Here is a 24,951-nt window from a genome sequence, read left to right as displayed (position 1 = left end):
GGACACAATCCTGGGTGATATGCTGTAGGGAACCCTGCCTGAGCAGGGACTTTGGACTAGATGATCTCCAGAGCTCCCTTCCACCTTCAATCATTCCATTATTCTGTGAAAACATATGTCCACTTTTTTTTTTTTCCTTTTTTCTTTTTTCATATTAACGTGGAAAGTGTTGGTAGGTATTTTGTAATCTGACAGAGAATTCAAACAGTACTGTAATCAGTCCAACTGCTCTTTTGCTCTGATGCAGAACTGAGTTATCATTACCACTTGCTTCAGAACAGGAAACCTCGGAAGATTTTCATTTTCTGCCTGACTGTGACATCCTCTGCTGAGCTTAAGAGAGCTGACAGAATCAGTACAAAGTAGCATGTGGCAGTGGGCCATAAACAGCAATGCATTTCCGAACAATTACAGCACATTTTTGCTGGTGCTGGGAGACACAAGGATGGAGTCCAAGTGCTTAGCCACTTGAGAAGGGCAATTATGTACTGGAAATGCTCTGCCTGGAACAAAATGGAAATTACAAACTAAACTGGAAAGATAGACGAAAAAACAAAAGTGTTTCTTTGTTTTATGTGGATTACTGGAACCTCCTGATCAACCCCACTGCTCCTTTCCCCTTCACCCAAAGCTTGTCCCAAACAAGGCAGCAAATCACTGTTTCTTTCTTACCAAAACTTACATGGGTATGGTCCTCACTATACCTTATATAGGTATGTTTAAAATGTGTGAAAATTGCCTTTATAATGTATCACTCTTTAACACCAGTAGTCATACTTGTAGGTCTCCTTGCATCTTCAGCAGCACCTTTATTCCATATATTCCATATATTCATAATGGGAAAATTCTAGAAAAGTATCTCAGTCTTCAATTCTTCATATTTTCCTGCTCATGTCTTATGCGCTACCTCACAATTCAATATATCATGACTGCTTGTGTAGGCACCATTTTGCCAGTATGTTTATATGATAGATAAAGAATGCGTGGGGCTAGTAGCCTGCTCTATATATGAGTTATGGCTACTGCCTAAAAGCAGCTTCTCCTTTCCAAGGGCTGCAACACCAGAGTTCCACCCTACTTTGGGGAGCAAGTTAAAGGCAAAGGATATAATTTATAGTGAAAATGCCAACCCCAGCAAATACTGAAAAGGCAGATCTTTATGTATCTTTGTCTTATAAAGTAAGCTGTTGAAAATTAAGTTCATGTGGTTAAACAATGTAAAAATAGAGTGGAAAAATCCCCAACCATTTGACAACTATGTCAATAATAGCTGTAGTAGTAAACAAGTACTCAGTGTCATTACTGGAAAGGGCAGTACATCTACCCTTCATGCTACCAATTTAGAGACAATACAATTTCATTAATTTTTCCAGATAGTAACTTGCAAATGACTATCTCAAGCAAAATAGAGGTTTATAGTCAAAATTATATTCATACTCAGTACTTCAGTTCTTATCAGCAGGACATAAAACCAAAGCAAAAAATAATAATTAAAAAAAAAAAAAAAAGGCAAGAATATAAAACATTACATAAATAGTTGAAATGCCTTATGTCAGAGTAACTGTAGAAAAGCAACGTTAAAAGGAAACTTAAGAGGCCATCTGATACATTTCTCTGCCAGAACATCTATGTTACCCATTGAAAGATTATTTTCTGAGACATTTGAAAATTACTCTCAGGTCTCTATGCTTCCTTTTAAGTGACATAAGAAACAGGTATTTGAAGGTAAGGCAATAAAGGAAGCTCAGAGACTTGTAAAGGGAAACCTAGGGGTGGTGAGAGCACTGCTTGGCAAAAGCCTACAGAATGAAAACAAGCAGAATAGATAGTCAATTAAAAAAAAAAAAAAAAAAAATGAGATGAGATGATGAAATACAGAAAAACACACACACACAAACCCCACACTTCCCTCCATACACAAGCATAACATACATAAGCATACTAATGTGGAATATACAATATATATGCTTTATCTTTAAAAAAAGTCCCTGAGCATGTCTGTCCACAGCCAAACTCAGTTGTTTCTTCTGTTTAACTTCCGAACTACTCTGCTACTCTGGCTTGTGAGCATCCCATATTTTCTTTGGTTAACCCATTATTATTAAAAAAAAAAAAAAAAAAAAGAAAGAAAGAAAGAAAGAAAAACACCAAAAACACTTGAATAACAGACCATCTTCTTTATTTGGCTGAAAAAGTAAAAAATTCTTTAAAAAATAATAAAAAGCAAAAATTTGATGGTAGCTTTACAGAGCATTTTTTTTTTTCCCCATCATTTTCTCTTGTACATAAATATCCTATGATCTAAGTACATTGTTTGGCTTACAACAATAGTAAAACAGTAACAACAAGAACCTACCCAACCAAAAAAAAAATAATAAATAAATTTAAAAAAAAATTGCTATCACTATTTCTAATTTTAAATCTAAACAAAATGCCATGATGATGTATCATGTAAGAACAGAAAAATAATAAAAAAAAATAAAATACAGAACAACAACTTAGAATACCCTAACACAGCTTCAATTCCAGACAGCCAAAACAAATGGTTTGCTTGTCTGTTTAGGTTCATATTTTGTGCGAATCACTATGGTATCTGAATGATGTTTTTAACCCATCAGCCATTTCCTTCACAGTAATAGATCTGATGAAGCAAGATGCTTTCATTAAAAGGGGTCCATTCGTACACTCAAGGCATTTAAAGTGCTTGATAGTTCAGAATTCAAATGTGTTCTGTGTGATTGTATGTACATGTAAAGTGAAAATGTGGTTACTGCTGAAATCTGAAATTAAAAGATTTATGCATCATGGCTCAAATACCATAAAACTTAATTTGAATACCCCTGCAATTAAAAAAAAAAAAAAAAAAAAAAAAAAAAAAAGGTGTTTTCCCTTCCTTCTGTGAATGAATGTTGGGCAGATTGTTCCAGTTTAGTTTTACATGCATGAACCCACAGTCCTTCATGCAGTCAGGGGGAGCGTGTGCAAAAACAAATACATCTGGCCGCACTGTCTCCCATATTCCTTCTAACCCAGCTGTTGACTTTCAATACAACTTAGAGTTCCTAGGTTTTGGACATCCCACACCATTGACATTCACATGAAGTTTGCCACTAGGTTCAACCACCTGTTGCTATCAAGAGGAAGGACAGTGTAGGCATGGGAAAGAATAATGTGCATAGGACTCATTCACACAAGAAAACAGTTAAATACATAGTAAAAGAATTAGAAAGAAAAAAGCTTAAAGAAAAATAAAGCACATATCTTTTCTTCAATCAGTACCATCAGGAAGGCAATCTGGCATTGGAAAACTTTTCTGAACTGGTGGAAGAAATTTTCATGTAGGATTTATTCCTGTTCACATTCCAGTAAGTGAAAAGCTGTCATCAAGTACAACATGAGCAGCAGTTCCAATTGCGAAAGGCCCAAACTGAAACACAATATAAATGCATATATTTCATCTTCAAATTATTCTCTTCAGAACAGTCTTTAGAATTACTTCATATCTGAAACATCACTGTCCTGTCCATAGCTTTAACTGAAAAAAATCTGAATGGGTGCAATAGTATTCATCTCAGATGAGACTACAGATAATTTAAACAGCAGTTACATATGTGTTCACAAAACTTATTGTTCCAGGTCTTAGAGACTGAGACACTGCATAATGAGAAAACATTAATTCATTTATCCAATGAACATCGCACAGCAAAACTGCTATATATTAGAACTGTAGATCACATGTACAGTATATTAAATTCACTTGGTAGACAGGTAATTATATTTCAATGTAAAAACCATTATAAATAATAAATAATTAAATATATGTATGACTTGATTAATAATGTGCTGAGATTATGCAGATAATTCATCTTTAATTCAGTAGTTGCCTCACTGTTAACAAATAATAACTAATAGATCATTGTACGTTCTCTATGATGCATTGATTTTATTCAAATTTCCTAAATACATAGGTACCAGAACTTTTCTATGAATTTCACCCTAAGGCACTCAGAGGAAGTAATGCATATTACCATACAGACTCTTGAAAATAAATCTAGGTTATCTCATTTCCCTTCTCATTGCAGTCTTTATCCTGAGGAAGAATCAAATGTCACTGCCATAAGAGAAATTAAGTTAGCAGAAGCTCTCTCTTCATGTACTGTTCTCTGGACAGGGGATGGGTTTGAAGGTCAGTTCAGTGTTCTCCATCAGTACAAAATCATATCTGCACAGCTGTACCCTATGAAAGTAGAAACAAAATAAAAATATATACATATATGTGCAAAACAGAAAATGTAAAATCAATAGAAAAATGTTTTAGTATCTGAATTATTAAACCTTCAGTATTTACTACCTCTCAGAGACAGTACTCAGGACAACAACAGATGTCTTCTTGTCTGTTTACACCCTACTTTATGCATCATTAGAGTAGTTTTGCCAGACTGCAAACAACCAGGTCATTAGATGTATGGCATATAGTGACATGAGAAAGAAGAGTACCACATTAATCTGAACTATGAAGATGCTATAATGCAGCCACTAAAGCTGAATCTGCATTAAAATTAGTTCTTTAGAATAATGTTCCAAGCGCAGCCCAATTCCTGTTAACAATTTATTTTTAAATTCCTAGGTAGGAAAGTTCCTTTTCTTTCATTCCAAAGACAAGCAAAATACTGCATCTTAATAACTTCTCTCTATTTATTTATTCTGCAACAAGAGCACGTATAAGTTCCATGCAGGAGTGTAATTTATCATCTAAATGCCTTGAAAACTCAGAACAGCACAGTATCACAGGAATGTATACAGATGTCACAAAAGGAGCCTCTCACACACAAAATTTACTTTTTGACGTCAACAAATAAACTAGCTGTGTGCTTTTAGTGCCGAGACAGGTCACAGCTTTGCCCTTTATGTGCTATAGAAGATGGTGAAAGCTGGATGGGACAAACAAGTGACTGACACAGCCTTTCCTCCGATGGCACTTCTAAGGGCATACAAACTATGTTACTTATCTTCTACATTGCTCCGAACTGGCTAAACAACACAATTCACCTGAGACTGGGAATTAGGTACAGTGAAACACCTAAGGGAAAATAAAGGGCTGAGAAGGAACATCCCACAAGGCACCTTTGTTGTCATAAGTGCGAGATTTCCAAACAGTTATGAATCCACCTACCTGCATGTGAAAGAACTGACAGATTCCTATATAAGAATTTGAGGCTCTTCAAAGGCCCCGCAAAAGCTAAAACAGTAGATTTTACAACTAGGATCAGGAGAAATTCTGTATATTTTATATAATGCAAAATGTAGAATTTAACACAGTCCTTCATCCACAATTTGTTTTGATTTGAATGTAATGGTTTACTCTTCCATTATTTTTGTAGAGGGAGAGAAAACCATGGAAACTGACAGCATTGTAAAAATCCTCACAAAAGACTGTGAAAGAATTCACAGGACAAACTTGCAAAAAGAACAATATAAGATTATTATATGTATATATTTGTTGAATTTACTTTCAGTTTACAGCACTGTATTTCTGCACATTTGCAACAGTAATCGCAATGCAACAGCAGCGTACGTTAGCACAGCCTGTTCTCCAACAGAAGAAATCACCTGGGAAGGATTCTATCTAATCACAGGGGATAGAACAGTTAGACATGACAATAAATACTAGAAATAAAAACACTGTTTCCAACATTTGTCTCTCATTTGAAGTGAAATCCATCTAAGTTTGTGATTATTAAGAACCAGGCGTGTCTCCCGGGAGTGTAGACCTGAGAGAGGAGAGGGTTCTCCAGTTCACTGGGAAGTAGCAAAAGGCAAATGATTTTTTTTTGTGAAGTGAGGCAATCATAAACTTTCATCCCATGTGGCTTCTCTTCCATCTACTAAAAACCAAGGGCATGCCATGCTTTCTTGTTCAACAGAGATATTAATAAGGTCTTCTTTTTTTACTCTTACTGTTTTTGCTTTGGTTAAAAATAAATAAATAAATAAGTTGGCTGGACTAAGTATCTCTGAAACATTTACCTTCCTCATCAATTGAGTCTGAGCTGAGTGACAGATTCAAAAGCTTTCTGGGAGAAGTGGCACCTGGATGAACACAAGTTATGAAAGCTTTCGGTTTTTATGCATGAGCCGGAGTGATTTATCTTAGAGATCAGAGGAGTCTGAAAATTACATGTATCCTTTACCACTCCTACACTCCCACACCAGCTGTGTGAATAATGGGTCAGTGATTTTTCACAATTTTCAGTGATATTCCCCAGACTCCCACCGTCCACTATTAACCCAAATCTGGGGAGAGTGAGACTCTCTTTTATCTCTGCACCTGTCTCCTGGTTTTTACCTATTATTTTGTTATATGAATAATTTAAATATTTAAAAGTAGTTTCTAGTTAATTATCCTGTATTCAAGTAATTGGTGTAATTACATGTAACTAAATAAGGTAAATATAGGTAGTCATAATTACAATGAGCAATTATGTAATTATAACAACCAATGGTGCTGTAACATCTGCATTTAAATTACCTTCACATGCTGATTCAACACACTTTTTTACATCACTGTCTTAAAGTAGCTAATGTGCCTGTATGACTACCATCTGATGAGATTCCGTAACAAGGACTTTAGGGGATCCTATATTAAAACAAATCAAGTGCATCTTACTTTAAAACTAACAACCATCAGAGTAACAGGCATGAAAACTCAAAAACAATAAAGATTGTTCACTGAAAGCAGTCACCATTTGCTAGATTATTAATCTGAAAAAGTTCTGAATAACGATAGGCTTGCATGAAATGCATCTTTTGATTTATCACCATTGAGTTGGGAAAAAAATTGCAATATGATTTAGAGCTTTGACTATCTCTCATCACCAAATGCTTTTAAATAAAATCATTCCAGTTCACCTGAGAGCTAGAAATTTATGGCCTTCAACAAGTTAACAAAGTTTAATGCATACATATTTGGAGGTATTATTTTGATTGCCAAAATTCTGTTTCTTTCTAAGTCTCTCCCACCTGTCTTCTCCGCTTTCTCAGTAAATGTGAAATAACAGATTAATTTAACAAAATTTCTTAATTGTTACAAATTATCATACCTGATTCCTTCTGGACTATTATCATATACCAAATGTTGCATTTTAAGTTAACAAAATATACAGACTTAAGACTTACTCATTATTCCCTCTCATCGGTTATTTGATTACCATTATAAGGAATAGAATAGAATAGAATAGAATAGAATAGAATAGAACAGAACAGAACAGAACAGAACAGAACAGAACAGAACAGAACAGAACAGTTGGAAGGGACCCACAAAGATCATCAAGTTAAACTGCCTGACCACTTCAGGGCTAACCAGAAGTTAAAGCATGTAAATTAGGGCAGTGTCCAAATGTCTCTCGAACATTGACAGACAAGGGGCATAAGCAGCCTTGCTAGGAAGCCTGTCCCAGTGCTTAACCACCTGCATGGTAAAGATTTTTTTCCTAATATCCCGTATGAACCTTCCCCGGTGCAGACATTATTTTAAAATCATGCTTTGTTGAATCTGCTATTAATGTGAAGCAAATATATGTAATAACTCTAAAATAAAGTATTGTTGCTACTCTGGGGTATTTCTTAACTTTTCTATGTAAAATGTTATTTTCACAAGATGAAAACGTATAATTTAATTGCTAATGCTATAGTAGAGGTAACTTTGGAGATGTAAAAAATAACTTACGGCAGCAGTGCTGAAGTATTTCAATAAATAAATAAATAAATAAATAATGCTGTGTAATAACAGCACTTGGTATAATAAATGTAGATTATTTCATTTTAAGTGTAGGAAAGCACAGACTGCACGTTTTGCTCTTGGAGGGTCTTCACCATCAGCAACAAGACTAATAGCCTAGTTCAGTCATAGAAGTACTCCATTCCATGTCTAAGAAAAGCTGTGTACAGACACATAATTAAAAGCAGAAAAGTACTTCATAACATTCATCTTCAGGAAGAGAACTTCTCCCTGCAATCACTGCAGGTGTAAGTCAGGCTGACCTACATAAGTGGTCCTTGAGAGCTCCTTCAGAGCAAACCGTAGCAGCAGCCTGCTGTAATAAGGAGCGTGTATGACTTTTACATGCACAAGAGTACATTTGAGGGTGCTGTGCACTAAGTGTTAATGTACAAAACAGCTCTTCCACAAGATGAATTTTATCCTAGATAGGATTAGAAGATTATTCCTGCATTTATGAATATGTGATAAAAAAGTAATAGAGGCAAGTACAAATTTCTGAGGAAACATCCTGAGCAGTTTAGTTGACACACAACTTTGATGCGTAACAAACACTTACCTTTCTGGGTTATTAAGAGATTTCAGCCTCATCTGAAGAATCCTAAGCTTGTACTTTGGACCTATTAAAGTCTTCGTAGAAAAGGTCAAGGAAATTTTCGATATTTTGTCAAAATCCCGGTAAAATCCAGTCAATATTTTGACTCTCTTATATTGCTGAAATGTTGCAACTTCACTAGAGAAAAATATGATTTATAGTCAGGGTTTTTTATCTGAGAAATATTCATGATTTCAAAGAGTTATTACTGAGAACAGAAATCTTGCAAGATGGATCAGCTGAGAACGTTCAGAACAAGGACACTGAGAACTGAATTCAAGCGAGTGGCAGACAAAAACATGGGCTAGTTTGGAAAGGAAGGGAAAATCATTTCAGGTTGAGAAGCATTGTCTCTGACACAGAGCCGTATCAAATCCAGGAAAAGGAGCTGTGGCCAAGACTTAACAACCTCTTGACTTAGTTGACAAGTCTGAATCAAGGCTTAGGAAACTCAGGAAATTATTATTACACAGAGATAAAAAAAGATTTACAGACAAAGCATGACGTACCTATTCACCTCTGATTCTATTGTGTTTCCAGCATAATCAGTTATCTTAACTTTAATGAAACCTCTCCTAATGCTTTTATTCCAGGTAGTAATATACAGTAAGTAGTTATACACTGCAAAAACAAATAGGAAATAGTAAGATTTAAGGAATGAACCTCAACAGGATACAGTTATTATCAGCACCCTTTTAAAAGTATTCACTTGGTGATGGCAATAATAGCGACCCTTTACTTCTGAGTAACCAGCTAAAGCCAGAACAAAATGGCTATTGTCAAAAAGCAGCTTTCACAAAATGGCTGTTTGGAGGTCTCTGTACTTAACGTATAATTTTTTCCAGTTCTTACATGGAAACAATTTGCATCAGAAAACTGCCATCAGAGTTAACATGAGGAGTTTGACCTTACTAAGGAAACAATGCAAAATTAACTCCTAACTGGCACCTTCAGTTCTTGGCAAGCTCTGCAAAGTGGGGATATTTGAGCTACTATTATGGTGAAACAAACTATCACGCTATCCACAAAAGTGACGCATCCAGAAATAGGTGCAGTACGTTGGCAGGAAGAGGGAGGAACAGCATTCATGCAAGTTTTCTGGATAGGCAAGCCAGGCAGTTAGCTAGGTGAGCAGATGAGTCGCGAGCTAACAGCTGAAGAGAGACATTATTCTGGTTCTTGATTGCCCAGCCTGCGCAATCACAGCAGTACACGTCCACAGAGCACCCTTCTCTCAGAGGAAGCCAACGTGCCCAAACATACTTTTAAGGGGATAGGCCACATGGGTAGTAGAAAAACTGTGTGGGGGTGACTGAGGAGAGGAGGCTGACTGCTTTTCCATGCTCCAGTCTCTTCTGACCTTCCATGGGAGGGCTCACTGCCTCAGTAAAACACGCTACTGCTGGGGAATAGTGCCCTCAGAGCACCAGCCCACTGGAGGACAGCATGCAGTGGGCCTACTCTGCCATGCCCTGTGAAGCACCGACCTGGCCTTCCGCTGCACTTCTGCAACCACCACACATACTGTGACTGGGCTATGGCTTTCCAGAGGAAATACAGCATTACTACTCTGAAAATTGGGAAGCCAATTCAAACCCATTTGTCTTTTTTTCTGGCATGTTATTCTTTAACAGTCTCTCCTAAAACGCAAACCCTCACGTTGAATGAAAAACTGGTCCTACTCAGGTTTACAGTTTTATTTAGTTCAAGGCTTCTTTTTTTTTTTTTTTTTTTTTTTTTCTTCTCTATTTCCTCATGTTTTCAAACATCTGTGAATTAAAATAAGGCTTAGTTAATAAATACCCTCTTTTTCAGACTGCTTTATTAGACTTATTTTTCTTCCTGATTTTGCGTATTTTCCATCCTGTCGTTACAGATCTTACTCCTTTCCATGTATCTCCTCCTATGTTTGGTAATAATCCCTCTGTTTTCTCTCTTCTACCACACCTGTCCCAGGCTACTCTATATAATCTTTTATTCTTCTACATACTTCTTCCACCAGGAAAGAATAAGGATTCTGCCTGAAAGAATCAGGATTTTTGATAGACTTTAATATGTGTGAGAGTGAAAGCAAAGCCATATTTTTCTCCAAGAGGAATGAAATGAGGAAACCTCGTAGCCTGTGCAGCCTTGAAAGCATGAAAGAGCAAAGTCCAAGCAGACCTGACAGGGAGAGGAGCATCAGTAGCAGATGTTGAGTGGAAATAACACCAGGAAGAGACGGGTCTATTTTTCTTCTCTGGGTTAGGAAGGATGAGGGGAAGAAGATTTGACTTGGGCAGTTTAGAGAAAAAGGGTTGGGAAGACTCTGGAGTGTGTAAAGGGCTCTCAAATAGGCACTGTAACATTAAAATCAATATACTTGAAATGCAGTTAGCTACCCATATGCTCATTCTCCTTCATCTGCCACTATGGAATACATATATGTAAGCAAATTTAAATTTGTGCCTTAGGCTTTGCTCCACAAGTCTTTTTCTCTGCACACCAAGACCACTTCATTTCGTTAGTCAGCTGCACCAATTACCTTAGCACTAGGTTATATAAAATCTGTAACACCTTTGTTAACCTCTTCTGGGCCCTTTGGAAGAAACAGTGATTTAAGCAAGAACAATTACCACAGTAACAAAAAATAACTTGGTCCCTGGTCACAAAGCTTGCTGAGAAAATGGAAAACGCCAATGGGAAAACTTGATTTCACTTGAATTCCATATAAGCCTATCCCTATACCCCAAACCAAAGATTTTGTAACATCACTAATTAAAAGAGTCTCTTGAAAAAAACAGATAAAATCAGAAATAGGATAAGACTCTAAGCTAGACCTCCAAATGGAGAGGTAAATTGTTGTAGCTAAAGTCCACACCAAAAGAGTTCATTCCTATATAGCATAACCCCAATAAAGTCAGTTTTTCCTCCTCTGTTTTCCTCATGGATCTTTAAAAGCTGGAATAGCTCTAGTTCAGTGTAGGTTACTCACCACCCTGGGGGTACAACATACAAGTGTTTCCTTTCCTTCCTCCACCCAAGGAACTCTTGCCAATTTTTACTCTCTGAAAATGGCAAGAACAATCCCATCTAAGCAGATTCTCTCAGCATTTTCCCTGTCACTTGATTCTCATTTTTTGTCTTTCTTATTACTCTGGCAGTCAGTCCATTTCACAGAATCACAGAATTTCTAGGTTGGAAGAGATTTCATTACTTTTAAAGTCACATTTCTTTATCAGTTAACATATTGCTTACTCTTTTGCCATATTAACTCATCTCCTTCCACCCAGTCTGCAAACTGACACTTCACTCATGGTTTGTTTGTTTTCTATTGCAGCTAACAATAACTTTCTACTTTTAACACGTGTTCCCTTCAAGTCAGCTAAAAATTAAGAACCATAACATTTCATAAAGGGACTGTTATGCATATGTGTGTGTGTGTGTGTTCATTCACTTACTGCAGAATGGGTCGTTGTCTGAAGTATCAAAATAAGCTTTCGTTGGTGAATTCTTCATTATTAAATGTTTTTTCCAGCCATCAGCATAATAACCTGAAATTCAAAGTTTAAACATTTTATTTCAGTCATATAGCAGCATCACAATACACATACAATTACCCAAAAGCAAGTTACTCAAAGTGACAGACTTGAGTTTAATTTTCTTAAACGTTCACTTAGAAAGTAAGTGACTTGGAAAATGCAGGAATACCATAAACAGAACAGAAGAGCATAACATATGTATGTATTTCATTTTTCTAATATATTACTGTCAAACAATTGATATAATTAATATAAATAATAATTGATATAAAGAATGTGTTTAGTGCCAATAAAATCCTGCAGAGGTAATAAAAACAAAACCAAAAAAGTAGCTAACATACTTGCAGAGAACAATTACAGAACAGCTTCACATTTAGTAAAGTGTCTTCCTTTCTTGCTTGAGTCATTACAGCAGGCATTTTAAAATCCTGTATTCTATAATTGTGGATATGATTTAATAAAACATTTGATGCTCTTTAAATCTCCTAAGTTCTTGGGTGCAATGTATTATTATTATTATTATTATTATTATTATTATTATTATTATTATTAAATAATTAATATTAATAATTTTGCTTTTTGTCTTTGGGTCTTGATAAAAGTCTTTGTTTCTAAAGTGGCTGATGCTATTCAGTCCCTCTTGACTTCTTTATGTAGAATGGACAGTGAGGGCTAGTTCCAGGCTGCAGAGCTGGCACTGCAAGACAGCAGGTGGGAAAGCTTGCAGCAGAAGGATGCCGTTTCTCTTCCAAGTTCCCAGTTTCAGCTGCCTCCCATTTCTTTATACGTATTAAAAATAGAATTTAAAAACCCTTTCCTTGTGGGTATTAAAATAAAAATTAACAATGAGGGCAGCTGATTGATCATATATTTCTCCACATCTAGCTCAGGCATTCTGTTTAAGTGCATCAGGCATGACTAATAACCATTCTAGTCCCTGAGTCTTCCTGCCCTATACTAAGGTCCTGTTATAGTTGGTTCTTATTATAAAATAGTATACAGACACATCTATCTATGTTTTTTCTTCAATCTAGACCTAACTAATATAACTGTTCAAGGACATACGTCAGAAGACAAGGTATGAATTGAAAGTTAACTTCTATTTAAATATTCTAAATATTTCCTTTTTATGAAAACCCTGCTTTGCCAACTGGGAAATGCTCACGTTATTTAAGCTGCTTTCAGACTGTCCCTAGATCTTCTCTAAAAGTAATAAAGGCCCAAACAATAACAATCTCTACAAATATGAGCTTGATTCCAAAAAAAGAGACAGAGACTCCATGAAGTTGCTATAATCATTATTACTCTTAATCAAAAACCACAGGTACTCCAGGAATTATAACATACTACGAAAGCCTAAAGAGATGTATCAAAACACACATACAATTACATAAAAGCAAGTTACCCAAAGTGGCAGACTTGACAGACACACTTAAGAAGAAGCAATTTCTTATAGAGGAAATGCATGCTGAATCTGTTTCAGACTAGAAAGCCTAATAATCAAATATTGGGAACATTCAGCACCCTATCTTAGAGAGCTAACTATAAAGCAGACAAAGCCTTAAGCTTTGAACTGTTTAAAACAGTATGCAGCTCTACCCTCAGTCAATCTCATCAGATCCCTTAGCAAGATGCTACAGATCCCTGGAGCAGACCCAGAAGGAGCAAGTCTGAATTTCTGAAAAACCCATCCCAGACCAGATATGGTAACTCTTACCCATTACTGGACATGACATTGGTTGGAAAGCTTCACAATCAACACATTTTCCTCTCTTATAATCTGAGTAAGAGTCACAAGGATATGCTATTATGTTGCACTTCCTTTTCAAAGATGATAAGAAGAGGAAGACAGATCTTTGATGGTCACATTTAAAATACTGCAATCCTTCAGGAAAGAAAAAACGAAATATACAAAGAATATGTCATCATTTTTCTTCAGGAAAGAAAAGATGTTACTCAAATAATCTCATTTAACTAAATCATTCTTTGTTAGCCATGTCTTTATGCCCTGTTTAGATGATCACTGAATGTGGACCACCTGTTTAGTTGACCACTAAAATGGATGCACACACAAGAAGAAGAAAATAAAGACTGTTTTGAGTATTACAGGTATAGAGAAAAACATTCAGGTTTTTATACGCAAGAAATAGTCTGTCTGCTATGTTCTATCAAATTTAGACAATTTTTGTTATCAGGCATGAGCCTGTATTGCAATTGGCTTTGTTGCCACAAATGACACAATTGATCATGTGTAATATTTAAGTAGAAACACTATTGTGAGCTCTACTTCATATATATATATAATCCATATGTATATATAATATATAAAGAATAATACAATATACCAAAAACCATATATTCAAAATTATTTAAAAAACAAACAAACAATCAAACAATGGGTAACAACTTTGCCTAAAATTTATGGAGGCTGAAATAAGCAAAATTCTGCAGCAAAAGATCATGCAATAAAACTGTTTTATTTCTGAAGAAAACAGGTCTAAAAGACCTGCTCAAACCCTAGTACATCGCTGCCAATCAGGTAGAAACCTGATATATAGTGGAGACTTGAAACCCTTGCCTTGTCATTTGCTAGTGGTGATGTCCAAATCACTTACATCTTCCCCTACAACATCTTTTCCCATACCTGACCATATATAAACACAGGAAAATAATGATCACTACATGCATGTTATATAGACAGTAATAATGGTACGATGGACTATGTATGCATATGGGAAGATTTTTATTAAAATCAAAATGCCCAATGTCTTTGGTTTTCCTTTTTGCTGAATGAGAAGGGAAAAGAAAGAATACAGTGCCCTCTAACCCAATAGTACTGTGAATGGGAAGTGCCCACTGAATTCAGGTTAGTCATTTTTGATTTGACCTCAGACTCTTTTCTCATTAACTGAACACATTTTTATTTACCACTGAATACTGTTTGTGGACAACCAGGCTGATCCATTCCTCCATTTGGATAGAAATCAATGGTTCCTAAAGGTTTCTTGAAACCTAGTACTAAAAACATCACAAATTAAAAAACAACAATAACAACAAAAACATAAGCAGAATTATCCAGTGAATAATTTATCATTAGATTGCACTACAAAATAACATGGATCTTTTAAAGAAAATACTTGCAAATATATTGTTCTTTTGTTCTTTAAGTGGAATTCATGTTGAGTTAAAATTCACATTTTTTTTTTCTTTCTAAGAAAAGTTGTTAAAATGTAAATTGCAATCTACAAATGTGTGCATGACTCTTATTTCCACAAAAGAAAAAGGATAGGACAGAAGCAACTCTTTAGTACTGCAGCTGAAACATTATTTGCATGAAGAAATTTATGAAATTCATGTTTTCTCTATGAACGAAAATTATTTCCCGATGTTTAACTAGAGTAAGATTTCCCAATTTTTTTTGCATATGACATTGGATTCTGAACTACACTAAAAAATAAATCTTTGTTTCTCATGTTCCATAAAAGAAACATGACTGATTTCAGTAAGATTTAACTTAATCTGACCTACCTTCCTTTCTACCTTCCTTACCTTTATTCACATAATGGGAATGTTGCAAACATTGGTATTTTACAACTTCACATATAAAATTGTATAATAAAATAATAAGTTTTAATACCGTTAAAGAAACTGATATGAAACTACACAAATAATGGGCCACATGTGGTAGATTTGAAAGGTTTCCTTATATTTTGAGAAGAAAATTAAACCAGATTATAGTATGAAGAAATCAGACTACAATGTCCTTCAACCTTACAGTAATGTGTTTCCATACATAATTTTAGGCAGTGGATCTGAACAGCGTACTAATGTGTTACAGCTGAGACTGGTTATCTGAGAACAGGCTTTAATTCAGTGACATGCTTACAACCTCTGTGTTCATACACACTAGCACAGTAAAAGAATGTTTACGTGATACTATTTTGCAAAGAACAGTATCAGAAATAAATGCAATACACACGCTTTATCCAATGTGCAGACTTCTTGGTTTGTATTCAGAAAGAATATACCATAACAAACAATGCATAAATTATTACATTTGCATGGCATTAAGTGGACTCATCTTTATGTTTATCTACATATGCCTTCAGTTAGCTGTTGGATATTAAAGTTGCTTCAGTATTTTCAGGTTCAGTTATGAAGCTAACTCATTCAATAACAGGACTACTCATGTCAGAACAGAACAAAACAGGTCATCATTGCTGAAATCATCATCAAAGTTGAATTTCAATTTCTTGATGAACAAGCTTACATAAAACATGATTTCAAAAGTATGCACACTATTAGGAAGCAACAGCACAGCAATCCACTCATTAAAACTACTGCAACGCCATATGCATGTTCCTGAAACAGCTTATCCCATCTTTCCCTTTTCTGCCTTTCCTTTAGCTGAAATAGGGAAGTTAGAGCTATGTCATTACCATCAGAATCTGTATGAATTACATCAACGAATTTTGCATCAGTACGATCCAATCTGCCCTCTGGTGGTTCTCGAGTGAATGAAGGGCCTGCTGGATCAAGACCTGAATGAAAAAGACATTAGCATTACAAATCCTGGGATCTGTATCTACAGTTATATACAAGATTGACACGTGAGCATTATTCATCAATGACTTACCCCTTTTCATGAGGTAATAAGAATAAAACCAAAACAATTATTCACAAGTTTCTATTCTTCAACTTGCTAAGCTAAGTAAAGCAAGGTTTCCTAGTACAAGACCAAGCCATATGTTTGAATTTCTCTCTCTCCTATTAAGTTTATCTCTCTCCTGTTAAGTTGTGCTCATCTCCACATTCTCCAGAACAACTATAAGCCAACTATATTAGGAATAAAATCAAGTTAATTCATTTTCTTTTTTTCCCCCAGAAAATACGATTCCTATTATTTACTTCGTAAAAATAAAATATGAAATGTAGCTGCTCTCAACACAAAAACCCAGGATAGGGACATCTTGGATGGGAGATGGTTTCAAACAAGCCTTGATCATTTTACCAGTTGGTGTTGGAATTCATTATAGAAAAAAGTTTTTAAAGGAAAATAAGTGACATACTATCTTTTTACACAATTTCATTGGAAGCAGGTCTGGAAGTATTATACTCAAATCAAAACTGAACTATGACAAAAGAGTTTTCAGCTGAGATCCACAAAAAGCACTTGATACCTAATAGGAGAGAATTTGGGTGGGAAAGTATTTGAAGCATAAGCATTTCTTATTCTCCTTCCTTTTAGCAATAGAGAATTATTGTTGTGCAACCACGAAACTTAACAGTTTTCAAGATAGTAATTACTGTCCTTCGCAGGAAAGAAAAGTCGTTAGTTGAGGTTTGCTCTGTTCCTAGTTTCTTGACAACAAAAGCAGAGACAAAGGGAAGAGGGTGGCAAAAAAGCAGCAAGGATGGAAAATGTAACTAATTGTCAAGACAAAACGTATCTTTGCACTTGACTCCTAATTTCATTCTCACTAATTGTGAGATGGGTCTAGCACATGACCTTAGCTTATTCAAGACCCAACAGATTTGTATTATGATTTAACTGGCAGATGTGCTTTAAGAACTGGTCTAGAAAGGTTTTCTCTCAAGATCAAGATAACCAAAATCCAAACTACCACAGAAGCTCATGGAATGCCAAGATTAAACATTCATTGTATGCCAGGTGACAAAGTTTATTGTTTCCATCCATTAATCAGTTTTATGTTCCAAAAGCCTCAATTTATTTATTTCTTTTTAATCTAGTTTTTCCAACACCAGTTTGGGCCACTTTCTTATAGTTTTACACCCAATTTGTTGGAAAGAAACAGTATCAAAACAGTCAAGTGATTATGAGTCTTGTGAGTTTGTACTATCTAGTCTTTGCCTTCATCTGTATTTGAAATGACAGGAAGGTGATTGGGATGTTTCATACAATTCCATTTACCCTTAAGCATCTGAATTCAGAAATGACATAGATCTACTAGCTCACAGTTAATATAAAAAGTCAGAAAGGCGGCAGACTTGTTGGCCTGGTATTGCCATCAAGATTGTCCCCAGCCTATGAAGCAAAAAAAAACACCCTAAGGAATTGTGTAAAGTGGAAATGAATATTTATAACCAAGGGAATATAGCTTATCAAACTTTTAGAAAAGGCCATGGCTTTCAGAGTACTGTAGTAAAAGGGGAGGAGTATCTAATTCCCTTTCATAAAACTGGCTATTGGCTTCTGTTACATTTGGAAAAACAAAACAAAACAACAAATCACTTTAGTACCCCAAAGAGATGGTTAGGAGCTGTGAATCTCAAGGTGCTTCCTTTCAGCCTGAAAATAGCTGCTCACTTAAATCTTAGAAAGCAACAGAGCCTTCTTACAATCTTTTCTAGTAGTTAGTTAAATCAGCTTCCTCCTCAGCATGCCAGCTGCAGTGAATTTAGCTCTTGCACAAGAATTATCAGGAGCCTGTGTACCCAAATTAGCACTGTGGATTCTGCCCTAGGAACTAGCATTGAAAAGTTATTCTTAAAATTCATGTGCCTGAAGGATGTACCCAAATGTAGGTATTCAAATTTTCACTGTATATACCACTCCCACGGATGACAATGATGATTTGCAACAGATATTAGGTAAAATCTGCAGTATCCATGCTTCACACCTGATTTAAGCTTCCTGTAGCAGGTTGCCCAATATAGTAAAGCCCGCAACATGCTCAGATAATTCAAAGTGAAATTTAATGCTTGTGCCTAATTCCTGTGTTCTGACCAAAAGCTTCTGAACTTCCCTTAAGAGAGACCTTATTTTCTTCACCACCAGACTGAAACTAAGATAGTACATCACCTAACTCAAGTGGCATCTGGATGCAGCATTTAGTTTTCATTTGAGAGACTAGAGGTAAGCAGTGGAAAAATAGGAAATTTCACCAGTAACTTAAGTCCTCAAAGAATAATTTTGCAATTTTCTAAACTTATATTAATGATTAATTTTTCCTCTTGTATGTTTCTAAATAATCAGTTCTTATTTGTTGATATTTCAATACCAGTATCTACGTGATCTGTAACAAAGCAGGGTACACTAGAATACAAGTATCGGGATTAAAAGCCTTACCTGTAATTCTGCCAAGTTTGCCATCATACTTATGGCCAACAAAACCAGCAATATGAGCCCCAAGACTGACTCCAATCATGTGCATAGAGTCAAGAGAAGCTCCATCTGCCTTAAAAAAAAAGTACAAAACAAAACACACACAGAGTTAACTAAGCAGACATCAGCAGATTGTTTAGTTGTAGGTTAATACTCCAGGCTATATATTGTAATTCTGTAACTTTAAAAAACAAATGAAAATTCTAAACTTATTTTAAGTTTGACTTTCTGTAATAGTTATCTGTTGTAGTAATTATGAAATTATTTGACTATAAAAATGTAAAAAGGAAACCTGAGTCACACTTCTTCCAAAATATCACACCAGTTTATTTGAAAAAGGAGAATATAGAGATGGAAGAGGAAGACATTTACCAGATACAAAAAAGATGAAAAAAAACTATGAACAAGGAGGGCAGGGGAAATCTCTTCATGCCTTATTTTTCCAGTATAGTAAATTAAAACCATAATACCATTAACAAACCACAGAACAAGTGAATAATGGTGCCAGATGCAGACCTGCAGGAAAGTCTTAACAGGCCTATTCTACAAGGCTAATAGTATTTAAAAAAAAAAAAAAAAAAAAAAAAAAAAGCTCAAAATCCACAAAAACATTTTATTACTACAAAGCATTAGGAATGCTGGTAACATGAGAACAGCTGGAAAAAGAAACAGTGAGCAGAAAAGAAAACTCGGGCGATAAAAACTCAGGTAATAATGAAAAAAAAAAAAAAAAAGATAAAATTACATTTTTTGTTGATTTGATTAAGGATATAGATCTACAGTCCAGTGAAGAATACTAGCATCAGCAACTGTTTTAGCAGCTATCTGTAGCATCAGGACATTTATATAAATTTGTGACAAATATTTATATATGTTGGTGATGTCTTTTTTATTCAAGATCCTTAACTGTAGTAATTTAATATTGGAAAGAGTAGTGTGATATTTTAATTTATTGCTGAATACTATTTGAATAACTCTTACTTTTCTTCCCCACTGGTGCATTCACTCTTTCCAGAAGACTTAAAATTTCCATCTGGCTAAAGAAATGAGATGCAGTCTTACACATATTTCATTGAAAGGGAAATGAGAATTCAGGTGAGGTTTACTGCATGCAAAATTAGGAAATACTTTTTTAAAGAAATATCACTTGATATTCTCATGGGGCTCCTCTTTAGACATAACTATATTTTAAATATTCATTCCTACCCGAACTATGCTCTTTAAACTTGTTCAGAACAGATACAACTCTCTGACTTACCAGCATCTGGTCAACATAGTCCTTCAGTTTTTCTGCAACTTTTCTGCAGTTTTCAACAGCAGTTGTATAAATCACAGTTGTTGCACCACGATTCCAGTCAACTATAATGAGATTAATATCCCCAGAAGACAGTAAGAGCTCCTTTATATCATCTAGCCATGCTGGTGGAGACCCTGTTGGTCTGAAGCCATGAATAACAAAGACGGTTTTCTTGGAGGTATTAAGGTACTCAGATGCAGTAACATTATGTTCATTGAGTTTCTCAGAACAATTTGGATTTTCCCTTGTGTATAGCAGTAGCTGGACATCAAGTTCTGTTCCAGATAAAGCATTGCCTATATTAAGGTCTGTAAATTCAGGACATTTTTTCTCCTCATCTGAAAAAGATGAAAATGTTATTAGACAGTAATTTGATGAGTCAGACCAAACAAAATATCACCTCTTCACTTTTCTTTCCACATTTATCCATGGAAAGGGAAGAACCTGTCTTTTATTTACTCCAGACCTTTGGAATGAGGTGCCAGAAGGTGTGCTGACTGAGTAGGAGCCACAGTTAAATTAATGACTTTGTAGATATTATTGTGATCCCTTGAATAATTCAAATATGAAACTAACCTTTCTAATTATTTCTGAACCATATATATTCTCCATAATAAATAAAAATTAGCAACCAATGCTGATAAAATCGTTCGCTTAACCATCGAATTTAGGTTCTCAGAATTTTTTCACAACCAGTGTGTGTTGTATAAACAGGAAGACCATTGTGGTTGGTTCTTCCTCTTTTCAGCCAGGGTGTCAAAGTTGCTAATCCTTATGCCTTATTGTTCGATCTAGCAATAAGAAACAGTTATCTGACACTAGGGGATGATCCAGAATCCATACCCAATTTTGGATCACCATAAGGACAGCATTACCAAGAAACAAGGAAAAAAATGATACTGTCCTGAGTTTGAAAAACTTACCTGTATATAGAGGACACAAGAAAACCTGCAATATTTAGCATTTCTGTAGTTGGACAAAACAAAGTTAAGCTTTAGATCACTCAGGATCAATAGGAGGATGGCAATTTCCAAGAGTCTACAAAGACTTAGTTTTTTCCCAAACATCAAAAGGTAAGTCATTAAAAAGTAACCTTTGGCTACTGACATCACAATGTGTAGAATGTGGTTTCAGGATTCTAGGCATAACTCTTTTGCCTGTCATAGTTTTTCTGTATGACGTGTTCACCTTCTCTATTGGTCAGAGGTTAAACTTGATGATCTTGAGGTCTCTTCCAACCTAGACAATTCTGTGATTCTATGGTTTAGGTGTTTCATGAGCAAAGATATTTGGGCCAATCTGTTGACTTCTAGTGGTTCTAGTGGGCTACTTTAACTTTACATGAATCTTTTTTTTTTTAATTTAATTTTATTTTTTTAGTATTTGATAGCACTTGTGTCAACTTTCCTGCCATTACATTAACAATTTTGTAAAACAAAAGTCAATCAACTTCTAGAAAGCAAAATTAGGAAGAGGAATAATGCCTACTCAGTTCCCTTTTTTTTTTTTTATTAAAAAAAAAAAAAAAAAAAGTGACCTGAAATTTCTCAGTACTTTTGAGTTATAGAAGAGGCTAGCTCTCCTCCTTTTCCCAGCATCTGGTTAGCAAGTAGAACCAAATTCACCACATTTGCAAATCTGAGGAAGACGAAGAACCCTCTATAGTTTGTAAAAGCTTGCATAGCAAGCACGGGGTTAAAAGGTATCTGAAAAATGTGTTTGATATCATAGCAGAGGTCTAAATGAAGCCAAACAAAGTGAACTGAAAAATTTGGGATGCAATAAAGATGAAGTAAAAACACTAATTAGCTTAGGGAATTAGACCAATAATCTCTTGGTCAAACCATGTATCTACAATGATTAGAGCAGTCAGCACTGGACTGGATATCAGGAAAAATAATGGATATTTGCAACCCAGAGTAAAGTTGAAGTTACAGCATGTTAGAAATGGTCTAAAACTTCCTGTCAACGGAAGAAAAAAAAAATCATGCCTATCATTACCTTATCATAAATTACAAAAATTTCAAGTACTGTGTCTGGGAAAAGTTAAAATTACTTGTATTTCAAAATAAATATCACAGTTCTTGTAATTTAGATATTGAACAATTTAAGTAACTTTTATTGTGATTACTGGACAGGTTATTAACTAATGACTGATACAGGAAGGCAACTCAGTTTCATTGCTGAGACTTATAGAAGAAGTTCAGAAATCAAGAACTGTTCAGCTGCAGTTTTCTTGAATTTAGTGGAAACAGCCACTTGATTACAGTTTTGCTGTTCAGATTCATAGCTATAACATAGATCTTTTATTTTTGCCTAAAAGTGTTCTTATGTTTTGATTCCTTACCATATCATTTGACTGGGAGAAATAACAATTCATTTTTGTAAAGTCAATGGAATGACACTGACATAAAACAGAGTCTGATCCACTGAAGGGAGAAAACTATCACAAGGAATATATTTTAACTGATGAAGCCTATTTACTTGCTACAAAACATCAAACAGAAAAAATAATTTACTAAAGGCTATGAAAATAATTTACTAAAGGCTATGAAATTAGAGTGGAATTGTTCTCTGAAAAGTGAATAGAAAAAAAAAAAAAGTCTTTGTAAAATTAGATCAGTCCTAGGAATAAATATGTAGATTTAATAGTTTAAGTTGTTAAACAATGAATCATTAAGGAGAATTTCTTCATACTCCTCTTTCTTTTTGACACCTGGAAGGAAGGAATGTCCAGGTGCCCTTTGTTCGCACTTGTGAGAGTACTCAAGTACACTGTTCTGTACAGTCAGAAAACACAAACAGGGGTTGGGCAGTTATATATGCAGTTTAATTCAGTTAATATACAATCTAAACTTTCCTGTGTATGTCTCTAAGCATTATAAGTGTCTTCTGTGGTCAAAAAGAGGGAAATCTTAAGTGTACACTGCCTTTTCATAACTAAATTATACTACTTAAAATATAACACATAACTTGAAATGCTGTCAAACTATCAAATCAGCAAAAAATAATTACAAACTTATAAAATTAAGTGCTTAATAAATATAAATAGTGCTTAATACACTAAAACTATCTTATAATTTCCTCTTTACTTTGTACAAAGTGCACATACCTGAGTGTGTCTCTGTCCAAAGTACAGCAAAAGATAAAATATCAGGCTTTGTTCTATTTACTTTAAAATGGGAACCTTTGGCTCAGTTTCAAAGCAATCAAATTCTCTTTACTAACCGTCTGCTTCATTATGCACAGTTCTCACAAGATTTAATCTTTTGGCCAAATTACATAAAGAAATATTAGGGTTTTTTTATACTTCAATAAAGCCATGAGACTATATCACATAAGGAACAAAAAAAAAAAAAAAAAAAAAAAGTAGTTCTTACCTGATTTCACCCCATATACCAAACAGATGAAGAAACACAATTTCAACATACAGAGACGGAGAAAAGTAATACGTAACATCCACACACAAGTAGCAAATTAAGTGCTTCCTTATAGCGTACCAGAATTCTAAGTTAACTGAATGCCCCTGATGAAGTAGGTGACATCTAGAGTAGGAAGCAGAAAGCAAAACTCTATTCAAGCTTCTGCAATTCATGACTCCTCCTATTGAATGACTTCAGTAGGTAGGGTGATTTCTGGGTCTTCAGGGTTGGGACTGTTTTTTAATCTATTTCCCTCTCTCTTCGATTATCACCAAGTTTACACGTAAGCAGTTGACATTATGTTTTACAGAGAACTCCATTAGGAAGCAAAGTAGCTAGGTGTACATCATATTCAGAGATCCACCATGTCTGTGGTTGTGTGTTTTTTTTTTAAAGTGTGTCATTCAATTGTAATTAGAGGCACTGAAATGGGCAAAAGAAACTTGCAACAAAAAGTCACTTGGGTGATAGAAGAAGTTTTATGTAAGAACTTGAAAATAATCATAGAACAGTACACATACTGAGTTGTAAGAGACCCACAGGGATCATTGAGTCCAACTCCTGGCTCCACACAGAACCACCCCAAAATCAGACCATGTGTCTGAGAGCGTTGTCCAAACACTTCTTGAAATCTGGTGGGCTTGGTGCCATGACCACGGGAGCTTGTTCCAGTGCACAACCACCCTTTCAGAGAAGTGCCTTTCCCTAACTCCCAGCCTGACCCTCCTCTGCCCCAGCTCCATGTCATTCCCTCAGGTCCTGTCGCTCTCCCCAGAGAGCAGAGCTCAGCGCTTGCCCCTCTGCTCACCTTGTGAGGGAGCTGCAGGCTGCCAGGGCATGCTGCTGACTCACATTCAGGTTGGTGTTTACCAAAACCCCCAGATCCCTTTCTGTGGGTCTGCTCTCCAGCCTCTCTTCCCCACATCTGTATGTATGTCCAAGGTTGCCCTTTCCCAGGTGCATAATCCAGCAGGATCCAGTTGGGTGGTGCGGTTGGGGTGCCCGTTGTGAGGGTGGCCCTGGGCCGCCATGTCACTGCCAGGGAGCCCCTCACGGGTGGTGGAAAGGGCTCTGGGCACACCCTGGAAGGTGACCCATGAGGAAAAGGTGAACGAATGGGGAGAGCTGCCCATCCAGCCACTGGCTGTGGGGCAGCTGCTCCCTCAGCCTGTCTTAATTGGGGTTAATTCTTCATCGTGTCCCAGAGCTGGGT

The 24,951-nt window shown here is 35.7% G+C and overlaps 1 protein-coding gene across 1 annotated transcript; it reads right to left on the bottom strand.

The window, feature by feature from the left end:
- Positions 1 to 1,473: 1,473 nt before the first annotated feature.
- Positions 1,474 to 24,028, bottom strand: LOC309873810 (lipase member H-like). Its single transcript, XM_082751558.1, has 10 exons — positions 23,697 to 24,028; positions 20,278 to 20,654; positions 18,984 to 19,092; positions 16,333 to 16,434; positions 14,822 to 14,911; positions 13,611 to 13,778; positions 11,813 to 11,905; positions 8,882 to 8,993; positions 8,337 to 8,510; positions 1,474 to 4,237 (listed from the first exon to the last, which is right to left on the bottom strand). Exons 1-10 carry the CDS (start codon positions 23,773 to 23,775, stop codon positions 4,150 to 4,152), a joined length of 1,392 nt encoding a protein of 463 aa, XP_082607684.1. The 5' UTR covers positions 23,776 to 24,028; the 3' UTR covers positions 1,474 to 4,149.
- Positions 24,029 to 24,951: the final 923 nt, after the last annotated feature.

The sequence above is a fragment of the Aythya marila genome, assembly GCF_965140915.1.
Source record: "Aythya marila genome assembly, chromosome: 1".
Classification (NCBI taxonomy): Eukaryota; Metazoa; Chordata; class Aves; order Anseriformes; family Anatidae; genus Aythya; species Aythya marila.
This window is presented reverse-complemented; position numbering and strand designations above follow the sequence as displayed.

Excerpts from the sequence above, each read along its gene's own strand:
- LOC309873810 (XM_082751558.1), bottom strand. The coding sequence starts at position 23,775 with ATGTTACGTATTACTTTTCTCCGTCTCTGTATGTTGAAATTGTGTTTC. Across the intron at positions 8,994-11,812 it reads AGACAACGACCCATTCTGCA|TGTATAACTACTTACTGTAT; the intron begins GTAAGTGAATGA and ends TTGTTTTTGCAG. Across the intron at positions 4,238-8,336 it reads TCTCTTAATAACCCAGAAAG|GGTACAGCTGTGCAGATATG; the intron begins GTAAGTGTTTGT and ends CTACTTTCATAG.